Source organism: Siphateles boraxobius, unplaced genomic scaffold (genome assembly GCF_051911475.1).
Source record: "Siphateles boraxobius isolate OS27281-9 unplaced genomic scaffold, OSU_SipBor_1 9, whole genome shotgun sequence".
NCBI classification, from domain to species: Eukaryota; Metazoa; Chordata; class Actinopteri; order Cypriniformes; family Leuciscidae; genus Siphateles; species Siphateles boraxobius.
The window spans coordinates 10,535,094-10,547,383 of record NW_027509219.1 but is presented as its reverse complement, the minus strand read 5'-3'; the positions used below and the strand labels follow the sequence as shown (position 1 = coordinate 10,547,383).

General features: G+C 38.6%; 1 protein-coding gene across 4 annotated transcripts in view; it reads left to right on the top strand.

Annotated features, from left to right (window-relative positions):
- iqsec2b (IQ motif and Sec7 domain ArfGEF 2b) overlaps window positions 1-9,312 on the top strand; it is a 103,861-nt gene extending 94,549 nt beyond the window's left edge. Inside the window, exons 6-15 of one of the 4 annotated variants that reach the window (XM_077224119.1) lie at window positions 43-204; window positions 1,665-1,787; window positions 2,070-2,236; window positions 2,436-2,575; window positions 2,767-2,892; window positions 3,029-3,128; window positions 4,129-4,290; window positions 4,569-4,766; window positions 5,533-5,603; window positions 7,161-8,665. In XM_077224119.1, the coding sequence (XP_077080234.1) occupies window positions 43-204; window positions 1,665-1,787; window positions 2,070-2,236; window positions 2,436-2,575; window positions 2,767-2,892; window positions 3,029-3,128; window positions 4,129-4,290; window positions 4,569-4,766; window positions 5,533-5,603; window positions 7,161-8,558 (2,647 nt within the window). In that variant the 3' untranslated portion in view covers window positions 8,559-8,665. Of the gene's footprint in view, window positions 1-42; window positions 205-1,664; window positions 1,788-2,069; window positions 2,237-2,435; window positions 2,576-2,766; window positions 2,893-3,028; window positions 3,129-4,128; window positions 4,291-4,568; window positions 4,767-5,532; window positions 5,604-7,146 lie in introns of all 4 variants that reach the window. The other 3 variants (XM_077224116.1, XM_077224118.1, XM_077224117.1) reach the window with 3 other exon arrangements.
- Window positions 9,313-12,290: the final 2,978 nt, after the last annotated feature.

The window sequence follows — 12,290 nt, the reverse complement described above, 5'->3', positions numbered from 1 at the left end:
TTAAAACATGACTAAACTGTACTGTTGTTTTTTGGACTGTAGGAAGCCGGAAAAGGGTATTCAGTACCTGATTGAAAAGGGCTTTGTGTCAGACACACCAGTGGGCATCGCTCGCTTTATCCTGGAGAGAAAAGGTCTGAGTCGGCAGATGATTGGGGAGTTCCTTGGAAACAGACAGAAACAGTTCAACAAAGATGTATTGGAGTGAGTTCACACAATAAATCCTCTAAAAAAGAGCTAAGGCCCTGTTTACACCTGATATGAAGATGTGTTTTGGTCGATCGGATCTAAAGTGGACAATGCTAAATACAGGTGTAAACGGGATCTAAAAAAATTTTGAGCTTATGACCACTTCCAGAGGTATTCGAAAACATATTAGACCAGATTTCTTTCGTAATTTAAACGCTCATGTGGTCAAAAGCTTCCGAACAGCCACAAAAGATGGCCTAATGTCTGCCTACTGAACTAATGTGTAAACATTATGGAAATCTTGGTAGCCAGACGGGATTCAAACTTTGTTGGCTAAAGACCCAAGTTTGGTTTGAAGAAGAAAAACGTACCAAGCACAATGTTCTCTCACCATTCCTGATTTCTAACATGCACTCACAGCATTGAGCATGGTCTTGCGACTATCAGAGCAGAAACGAAAGCTGATGCTCTCTGTTTGTCGTCTTTGGGCACGTTCATATGTAAATTGCGTGAGCTTACTTTGTATATTAGATCAAAAGATCTGGAAAAAAAACATAAATATACCCGTCTATTAACGCCCCCTCAAAAAAATCAGAACAGAAGTGGTTGAAAGTAGTCTAAAGAGACAGATTACCACACCAGGTGTAAACGGGTATGTGTATCCCTCGTCTACGTAATCCGATCAACCAAAATACATCTTAATACCAGGTGTAATGAAGCCTTTTAGCAAATGACAAATGGTTAATTTTCAAAAAGGTTAGCTTTGAAAAAGTTAAATCATTAACAAGGTTCAACTGAAAAGATACATAGGCATGCATTGAATATAAAGTATACACAATAACACTTGACTTGAGCAGGGACTTGAGTTTTCTACATTTTTCAGGCCAAGGACCATTTGGTGGATAGAGAGACAGGGACCCTGTTGCATTAAATTAACTGTTGCATTTTAGGTCTGACTTATAATAACATACATGTAGTATTATTAATGTTAATGTATTTACTGTACAGACTTTAAGATGCTTTAAATAAAGTCATTAAAATAATACTTTTGATTGATATACATATACTTACAAGATGACGATCGATCTGATTGGTTTTAAGGTCTATCCAATTGCGCCCAGAGGCATTTGAGCGTCGTCCGTTGGTGACGGCCGTTTGGAAGTGAGCTGTCAATGAACCTTCCCCAGACCCTAACTCAGTGACGCCTGAGAAGGGTCTGGTTTTAACCAGGCTTGCATATTCTAATTTTTTAGATCAGAACATTAATTACCAGACCCCTTGAAATACTCCTGGGGACCCCTTTGGGGTTGTAGAGACCCAATACCCTTGCAAACGAGCAATACAATATTTTGAACAATATTACATACAAAATGCACAGAAAATAAGAATTTCTTGATCCTCAAACAAATGAATGCACATTTTGGCATGAGAATGCATAAGCATGTAACATTTTCTTCCACTTTTGTTTTTCTCAGTTGTGTTGTGGATGAAATGGACTTTTCTGGAATGGATCTCGATGATGCTTTGAGGAAATTTCAAGCTCAGATAAAAGTGCAAGGAGAGGCCCAAAAAGTGGAAAGACTTATTGAGGCTTTCAGGTATGTTAATGCAATTGTAGTAAAACATTTTTTTTTTAAAAATTAGCATTTCACATTTATTAAATTAAGCCACGAGAGCCTATGTGTTAAAATGGTTTTAATACTATTAAGCTAACAGAAAATTCCCATTGATGATGCTCATAAATCAGCTATATAGTAGCATCAAACATGCCTCAACCCATCAGATTTCAAAGCTGGTATAATGCGTTTATAAAACATGTTTTATCTATCCTTCAATATTTGCACATTTAAATTCTGTTCCACTCTCTGTCTGTCTTGTAGTCAGAGGTACTGTGTTTGTAACCCAGCACTGGTAAGACAGTTCCAGAACCCAGACACCATCTTCATACTAGCATTTGCAATCATCCTCCTCAACACAGACATGTACAGCCCCAATATCAAAGCGGAGAGGAAGATGAAGCTGGACGATTTCATCAAAAACTTGCGAGGTGGTGTTCAAATCTCTCTCTCTCTCTCTCTCCCTCTCTCTCCCTCTCAAATATCACACATTCACATATTTGGCACTTACTTAAGTGACCAACTACAAACACAGTCTCAATCTGCTTTTAAATGTGCCATGTAACTGTCAGTGATTTTGTAAATACACTAAATCTCTTCTTGTGTGCATGTCATGTCTTTCTCTCTCAGGGGTGGATAATGGTCAGGACATCCCACGTGACTTGCTAGTTGGAATCTACCAGCGCATTCAGAAGTGGGAACTGAGGACCAATGATGACCATGTTTCTCAGGTCCAAGCGGTGGAGAGAGTCATTGTGGGCAAGAAACCTGTGAGTACTACTGAGACATTTATCAAATTGAGTTTTTTGGGATTGGAATCTTTGAGAATAGTGAATAATGTTTGAGAACGTATTTGTTACTTTGAACTGTTCTGTCAGATTAATATCATACTTTTGACCTGCTTGATGAACAATTTGTAATGTAGCTCCAAAGTAAATGTAAATATCTGCTCTGTGTGTAGGTTCTGTCTCTGCCCCACCGCAGACTGGTGTGCTGCTGTCAGCTCTATGAAGTCCCGGACACCAACCGTCCTCAAAGGTCTGGAGTCCACCAGAGAGAGGTCTTCCTGTTCAACGACCTGATTGTGGTAATGTCAATATTACACATCATTAATAATGCATGGCAAATTAATTAGCAACATCTCCTCAGCATGAATGTGTATTTTAAAGTTACTACACATTAAAATCCTTAGTGGTTCTTTTTCGTTGTTATTATATTTCAAGGTTACAAAGATCTTCCAGAAGAAGAAAACCTCCGTAACATACAGTTTCAGACAGTCCTTCCCTCTTGTGGAGATGCAGGTTCACATGTTCCAGAACTCTTGTAAGATTTGAAGTTAATTTGTGTCTTTCTTATATACACATTACAGTTCAAAAGTTTGGGGTCAATTAGATTTTTTATGTTTTTAAAAAAGGTTTCTAATGCTCACCTAAACTGCATTTATGTGCTCAAAAAATATAGTAATATTGTGAAGTATTATTGTAATTTTAAATAGCTGCATTCCATTTTATTATATTTTAAAATATAATTTATATTTGTGATGCCAAAGCTGAATTTCAGCATCATCATTCAGCATCAAGGAATCTTTGATAAATAAAAAGTAAAAAAAAAACAGCATTTATTTAAAATAGAACATTATAAATGTCTTAACTGTTTTTCATCAGTTTAATTTGCCCTTGCTCATACTGACCCCAAACTTTTAATAAAAGATAATAATAAAAGATGTGTTATATTCAGACTTCCCAGGCTTAGTTTAGAGTTTTCTCATAAAGCTGTTAATTATTATAATCCACATAGCTCAGGTGCAATGGCCATGGAAAATCTGGAAAAATAATATAAAATAATATTGTGGTTGTTAGATCAGGAAAAGTTATGGAAATTTCTATGGTGAATATTCATTTTTCTGCTTCTCTAAAATCATCACTTAAACCTATGTTTAAAGAGGTCATGACATGGATTTTTAAATAATTGTATTATGTTCCGTGAGGTTAACTTATAATGTTAAAACAAGTTTTTTGCACAAAAAAACAAAAACAAAAATATATTCGGAAAAAAATTAATTTACAGACAAAGAATTATGAAATCATTTACTTATGGTTTGTGATGCACCTGCTGTCAGATCCAATATTGGTAGCTTCATCTTTCAACAAAAGTTTCTTTGCGAATACTTAAAACAAGCTGTTTTCTGGAACTTGATTAAATAAATGCTTTGTTTATAACGAGGAGGTATTTTAAGCTATACAACTTGCTAGATGATTTTGAATGTGACATTGTTATTTGTGAACCCTGAATAAGCATGATCTTTTTCTCTCTCCACCATCAGACTATCCTCATGGTGTCAAATTAGCGTCAGCCATCCCGGGCGGTGAGCATAAAGTTTTGATTGTGTTCACGGCCCCTAGTCAACAGGACCGCACACGGTTCGTCAGTGATCTGAGGGAGAGCATTGCTGAGGTGCAGGAAATGGAGAAATACAGAGTAGAGTGTGAGTACAGCACCCTCTGCTGCTCTCATAAATCAACTACACTTTATTCTGGCCCTCTACTGGTGGTCTACTCGTACAACATTAACATAATTGATTTACAATGACCCTATCTAGTCAACATAATGATGACTCATAGAAAACACATAGTAAACTAGACAAAAATAGCTCATTGTAAACAATTTTAGTATGTGTACAGACAAAATACTTTGTGCCTGGTTAGGAAAGGTGTTACTCTGAATACTGTCCTCTGATGATATTTGTTCTTTCTCCTCCTGCAGCTGAATTGGAGAAGCAGAAGGGAATAATGCGGCCCAGCATGCTCACCAACAGCATGATGGCAGGAGGAGTGGGTGGAGTCAAGAATGAAGTGGTGAATGGCACTATGGGAAGGCCTAGTTTGGATGATAACTATTCACCAGGAGAGGGCCTCAAACGCAGTGCTCTCAGCTCCTCACTGAGGGACCTGTCTGAATCAGGTGAGACTCTTTACTGTGACTGGCAGCCATTTTAATTATGGTCGTTTGATACCATACTACAATTTACTCACCGTCATGTTGTTCCAAACATGTACTATTTTCTTTCTCCCGTGGAACACAAACAGGATATTTTAAAGAATGTTGGTAACTAAACAGTATCGGTTCCCATTGACTTCAATTGTATGGACAAAAACAATTGAAGTCAAAAGGATCTGAAACTGTTTGGTTATCAACATTCTTTTGTGTTCAGAGAAAGAAAGAAATTTATATTTGTTTGGAATGACACGGGTGTGAGTAAATGATAACAGAATTTTCATTTTTAGTTGGACTATCCCTTTAAATGTACATATAACATATACAAAGTTTCTTGTCAAAACAAATTTTTTTTTTTTTTAATGACTCTATTTAAGTTTCCTTTAATTTTGGGGTGAGATATTTTTCAAAATCAAGAATAATCTAAAACTTTGCAGACACCAACAAGAAAGTAAAAATTATGTTAACACTACAGTTGTCAAAATGTACCGACTTCGGTATCAGATTTAAAAAATGTGTCGCTTTGAGCACTGTTGAGCGGAATCGTAAACACCACTGATTGCCCTGCCGCTCAAAGCCTCACAATTTAAAAATTTCAGTACAGACTTGGTACCGAAGTCTGACAACTCTAGTTAACACTGACTGTCATTGTATTACACTCAGTCACTCACTCACCCTCTCTCACACACACACATACTCCAGTTGTGACTGACATCTGTTAACTGGGTAACAGGGAAACGTGGCCGCAGAAACAGCGTTGGTTCCCTTGACAGTACAATGGAAGTAAGTCTGAGTGAAGCAGAGGTCTGTATCTTTAGCTTTAGTCCCCAAACCCAAACCACCCGCATGCCTGCCTGGAATCCCCACAAAACATGGCGCCGTCCTGCATGTGTCCTTACCATAGACACAGAGCCATGTGTGTGCATCTTGTGTGACCATGTGTGGTCCGTGGAATGTTAATGTACACGTGACTGAGGCTATGAGTCAATACCATCAGTCATTCAGACTCCCTGTGAAGATTTGCAGTCATTCGGGATCATTCTTGAATATCTTGTAGAGTTTACTCTGGGACATCTGGACTAGAAGACATCTTATTGACCCGGAATTAATTCTGCATGACATTGATATTCTATAGAAACATATACATTTAGTTCATGTTTTTTTTCTAGTCTTTATTGTATGGTTGCATTGTGCTTTATACTGTGGTTTGTGTAGATGTTTGGTATTTGAAATGTTATGCATGGACTAGTGGTTGTATGATATCAGTTCTCTTCATTTTTATACTAAGTCCTGCATTTTATTAAGTGTCCCTCACAAATCAAGTCAAATTATGTAATAAATTGACCATTCGTTACTTGTTTAGTACACACATACATAGTCTCATTATACATGATTCATTAGTGCGTTCAGAGGCAGTCCTAAAAATGGATGATTTACATATGAAACAGCATTGATCACTTACAGCTTCTGTAATAGCGGGTCCAGCAATGAATGACAGCAGATTGGATGCCACTTCCTGGTTCAGTGTAAAATCAATAATTGGCAATAGATATTAAAAAAGCAATAGGCAAAATGTATTTACCAATCAATCACAAAAAAGCTGTATCAGTAGAGTTTCTTTTTGTTTTATATATCTGCATTTTTATTAACTGTTTTTGATTATCACATTTTAAATTATTTAACCTATACATCCAATATTGATAATCAATTGCTGATCAGCTTTTCTAACCATTTATCCCTTTCATAGTTGATTTATTGATTTCTTAATTTTTCAAGTGACAATTGATTTGTGCCCACATTAACGAATTACCGTTTCAACCAAGTGACCTTGACTTTGATTACATGTCCACCAATCAAGTTCTGCCTCCTTTTTAATCTCATTTGAATACTGTTTTACTCATCTGATTACAGAAGTAGAATGGTTAACAAATGCTGTTTCACCTTCAATTTTATGGCAACTAAACAGATGAGTAAGTTCTTGGAAGCATAGGTTTTGACCATTACACAAAACAGAAATAATATTTCAAGTTACCAATATAATAATTGGCATTATTAGCATTTGGGACACATAATAGATAGTTGGGCACATGTGTTTGTGTAATAATGTTCTGAATTATGATGCGGACAGAATGTTGTTTCACTACCCTAATCAACTCACCCCTGTTTTTCCTCCCCATCGAAACCACCTTTCTCTCTGTATCCTTTTGCTATATTTTCTTTCTCTCTCTTGTTTATTGCCCACATTCCTGCTAAACTTTGCACACCCTCTCTTCCCTCTCAAACACTTGTTTTTGGCTTTGCTGTCCTCCTCTTTCTTCCTCCTTTCCCCCCACTCTCTTTGTCTTAGGGTTCCATCATTAGCAGTCCACGGCCTCACCAGCGTTATCCAGTAGCCACTGTGCTCCCGGGATGCTATGGAGCAGAAGATTACCGGCCTCACCGCCCCATCCTGAGCCCCGGAGTGGGGGTGGGGGGTGGGCCGGGGCAGCAACACACACCTGCGGTGACTGGCGCTGGGCCAGTCTCCAGCAGCACCGAGAGAGGAACGACTGGAATGGGGACTGGGAGCAACAGCAACAACACCGGTTCCTTCCTGGGCTCCCTTTTTGGGGGCAAGCGATCCAAAGCGCCGGGTCCTATTATCCCCCCGGGGCCACCTTACCCCGCCCCTGTGGCCCCACCGACTACAGGAGGGCCACCGCCTCTGTCCCCGTCCTCGCTTTGCCCGGGGGAGGGCGGGGGTCCTTCCAAGATCCAGGCCCTGCACGCCCAGTACTGCCATACTACCAGCAACAATGTCAGTGGACAGCCTCCACCCCCGTACTACCACCACCACCGCTTCCATACACAGACCGTACCTACATCTGGGCCGCCGGGCCTCCATACTCTTCAGCGGGTCACCTTGCCTCGACGACCACTCCCCAACCCCTCCGCGCACTCCCCGTACCAGCCGATCTCCCAGCATACTTTGCAGGGTCGCTACGGGAGCATGGGCAACATGGGCTCCGGCCACCCTCCCCCCCTTTCTCCTCACTCCCCACTCTCCCCTCACCCGCAGTTTGCTCTGTTCCACACGCAGCCCTCACACTCGGCCAGAGGCGGCATCAGCAAGCCCCCTCTCACCCTGTCGCACTCTCAACCGCACCCGCACGCACACTCCCACACCCACCCCGCGCATGTGCACACGCCGCACCCAGGATCCCACCCCGTGCACCAACCTCACTTCGTATTCGCCAGCCCTCCGCCCCCGCCCTTCCCTGCTCCAACTCAGCCGCCTCCAGTCTCCGCGTCCGGCACTGTCCACCACGGGCCGCCGGCCGCCCAGTATCTGCCCCAGTATCCTCCGTTGGGCTCTATTCCCCCTCCCCCCCCCCACTCCCCTTTACCCCCCCCTTCCTCCCCCCTTATCCCTCTTACGCCTCTCTCCCCTCTCCCCCCCCAGCACCAAGGTCCACCTTCCCAAGCCGGGGGTCAGCAAGGGCCCTCGCCGGCCCAGAGTGGAGCCGCACCTGGGGGGACGGGCACAGTCGAACGCGCCAAATCCAAACCTACCAACCGAATCAGCACGGTAGTGTGAGCCAGGGGAAGTCGCGAGGCTGGGGGACGCTGAAGGGTCCTTTGGTAATCGGAGGAGGGACCGCTGCAAGGGTGGAGGACGCGGGCAGCGGCAGGGCCAAATCTGATAATAATGCCAGTGGGAAAAAGAAACGCAGCCTGCTAAGACTCTGCTACTTCCACCTGCGCTTCCCACAAGTGTAATCGAAGGGACTTACTGAGGCAAAACCGCCATACAGATAGTTGAAAGCTCTTAGGTAGATTAGTGCTGTGGGAAATATACTAGAAACAATAAAGAGAAACAATTAGGACACTTTTCTTTCAGTTCAGCTGATGTAGATGGGTTTGACTGCCTATTGACTTCTTGGCTTCTTCTTAAATTCCATATTCAGACAAGAAATTACCTACTAAAGCATGTAAAAGACACGTGGACATGCACACACAAACTCGAACATAAAATTGTCCACAGTCTTGTTTTTAGTTGCGTAGAGCCATAAAGTTACGGTAAAATGGTTGCATTTTGCATTCATCATCGCAGGCATTGGAGAAACTGTACCTTGTTTGACCTGGGAACCTGTTTAGGAAATGTGAAGACCGGAGAGCATACAAATAACATTGTGCTGGACAGATCAAAGCACAGTATGTTCAATGATTTCATACATTCCAGTAATCTTGTTAAGCATTCGTCGCTATAGCATTCGCAAGATGCAATAATCTTATCACTAAATTGATGTCCAGCTTCTACTTTCTAAATAGTTTCAAATGCTCTATTGCTCTTTTTATATACATATATAACATGACATATATGAGTGTTAATAGAGATAAATCCACAAAGCAAATATCTTACACCTGGTCCGCTGTAAAAAGCCTTGAATGTGGATGTGCTGTTTGTAATCATCCTAGAATCACTTTCAGAATTATTACCATGTGTAAAGTTATATGAAATTTTAACACAAAATAACATTTCAGTAATGTAAAAAAAAAAATATATATATATATATATATATATATCAAATAATATATCAGTAACATTTTATCTATAAACTTAATTTCTACAGTTGTACCAATACCATGTTTCAGAAATATAAATATAAATGTATACACAAATGAGAAAACAAATAAGTACATTTTTATAGTTTGATCTGTAATGAGCTTGTTTTGGTAAATTAATTTTATTTATTGTTTTTATGTTACATCCAAAGTATTGTGCCTAAAATCTTTTAAACACTTAAAATATTTTCTCAAGGCATCAATACTTTCTATTAATCCAGTTTGAAAGTATTTTTATTTTTTAAGAATCCCGAAGGGTTTAGCTTAGCACATTTCTAAGAAAGTTCCAGTAAATTTGTCAAGGCCCAGAATGTGAAAACAAAAGACATCCAATGCACTTTATAAATAAATGTGTTTTCTGAACTATATTAAATTAATATATCTCCATAATCCATTAAAAAAAAAAAGCATTATACTTTTCCCCAAGTTAAGTATTGTTACCTATGAGGGCTAGTGACGTATGAAGGAAACATTCCATGAAAGATTGTTGCCAGTCTTCACATCTGAATTGTCTGTATTTAGTTTCCATTGGGTCCTCATTAATACTGCCAACCACTTTACCAAGGTGTTTTTGATTAGTTTATGCTGTTTATGAATGTTTGCTTTGAATTTCAATTTTAATGAATATAACTAGTCTAATTTTATGTTATGAAACTAAATTTGACAAAATACAATAGATACTTGTAAATAGGAAATGTTTCTCATGCTTTGACATTCAACGGTGAAGTGTCAAGGATGTGTTTTATTGTTATTGATGATTTTCATGGACAAACACACTTGTTTTTACAAGTGTCCTTGAATGTCAGAGACTTTGTATGGGTATTATTTAAGTTTTTTTTTTTAAATAGAAGTTGTGTACCGGTCATGATGTTTTTGATTCAGCTTTATGTGCAGCTGATTTTTGGTTTGGACTAAAAAACGACCTATTCTGACAATATAGCACCATACTTCAGTCATACTTCAATAACCTTCCTCTTTTTTCCTCTGTATGATTAATGAAGGAGAGGAAGAAGATGGAGGAACCTGTATAAATAAATGATCACATTAATACAAGGATTTCAGTTTACCTGTATGAGAAATCAAGGTAATTTATCCTTAAGTAAGGCCTTAGTGTAAGTACTGCTTGAAGTTTCTGTTTGTGTGGATGCATAACGTGATCTCAATTGCTGTTATATATTTATGGACTGGGCTTAATGCAGATGCTCAGTATAATTTGTCTTGATGTGATGGTCAGTTATTGTGTGTAAGATATTTATGCCCTTTTCAAATCGCCATCTCTTTCTATGTGCTCCTGCATATGCTATTTACATATGATCAGCACTGCACAGTATTAAATAATAGGACAGTATGGTGGAAAATGGGGCCCCATTTACATAATTCCATGGCCGGATAGCAATATGAGATGGGACAGAATATAAAGATTAGAAATACCTAACTTATTAATTGCATTTACTTTATTTTAAGATTTTCATGATATTTTTCATTAACTGTCTGTCTTTCCGCTGTGAATTTTCTTGCACGAGTATGTCTGTATTTACTGAGCTCTGTAACAAACTGTAAATAGACTGTGATTTAATATTGACAACGAGATGGGGAAAGTGTGGTGTGTGTGTGTGTGTGTGTGTGTGTGTGTGTGTGTGTGTGTGTGTGTGTGTGTGTGTGTGTGTGTGTGTGTGTGTGTGTGTGTGTGTGTGTGTGTGTGTGTGTGTGTGTGTGTGTGCGTGCGTGCGTGCGTGGAGATGGCATTAAATGTAGATGATCATTGCATATTTATTTTGATCCAGGAAAATTAATTTTATCTGTAAACTTGTACAAGTGTGTATGTCAAAGCAGATTGAAGTGTAATTTTGAAAAAGGTATATGAAGTCATCTTATTTGTGTACAGATAATATATGAAATTAAGCAAATTCGGAGAGATGTGAATATTTATTGCCTAACATTATGAATAAAAATACATAAAGTGTCCTGACACAACTTGTTGTTGTTGTTGTTGATGCTGCTGTTTTTGTGTGTCTTTTTTTCATATATTTTGAACTGCATAAACTTTGAAAGGAATAATTCGGCCAAAAATGTAAATAATGTTGGTCGATTACTTTCTTCTGTCGAACACAATAGGGACTGACAGCCTCAGTCACCATTCGCTTTCATTGCCTTTTTTCCCCATAAAACTAAAGCAAATGGTGACTGAGAGTGCAAAAAAAATGAGGGTAAGTTATGAAAGATTTTCATTTTTTGGGAGAACTTTCCCTTTAAGAGTTAATTAATATATTAAATCCAGGGTTTCAGACTCACAATTAAAATTCCAGGACCAACAAATTGTCAAGTTTTTTTCGTTTAAGCTCTTGAACTAGAATTATTGCTCCCTCAAATCACTTTGTAATGAGAACGTATGTCAAACAAAACAATTCAACTGAATGTATTCAATTGTTGTTAAAAATTATATTTCCACAGTTCTATAATTGAATTGATACATTTACGTTTTAGATGGGCAAATATTGTTCTACAGACCTGATCTTACATAGATAGCCTATCTTAAATATTTATCAAAACTTTTTTTTTCATATAATTATTATAGTCATTAAAGTCATTGTTATTATTAAAGTATACAACAAACATTAAATACATTATGGGAGACAAATACAATCTAGGAGAACAAAATAGCCAAACAAATATCAACAAATATGTAGTTTGGGTAATAAACATAATTTGGATTAGGCTATATACTAAATCTGATACTACATCTTATAGCTACTGCATTATCCATTATGAGAAATCAAGAAAATTCAACCCAACCCACAAACTGGAATGAGTAAATGATGACATAATTTATTTTGGGTTATTTCGATGTTTTGCCACTAGTTGTCGCTACCCAATTTGTTTTTCGCA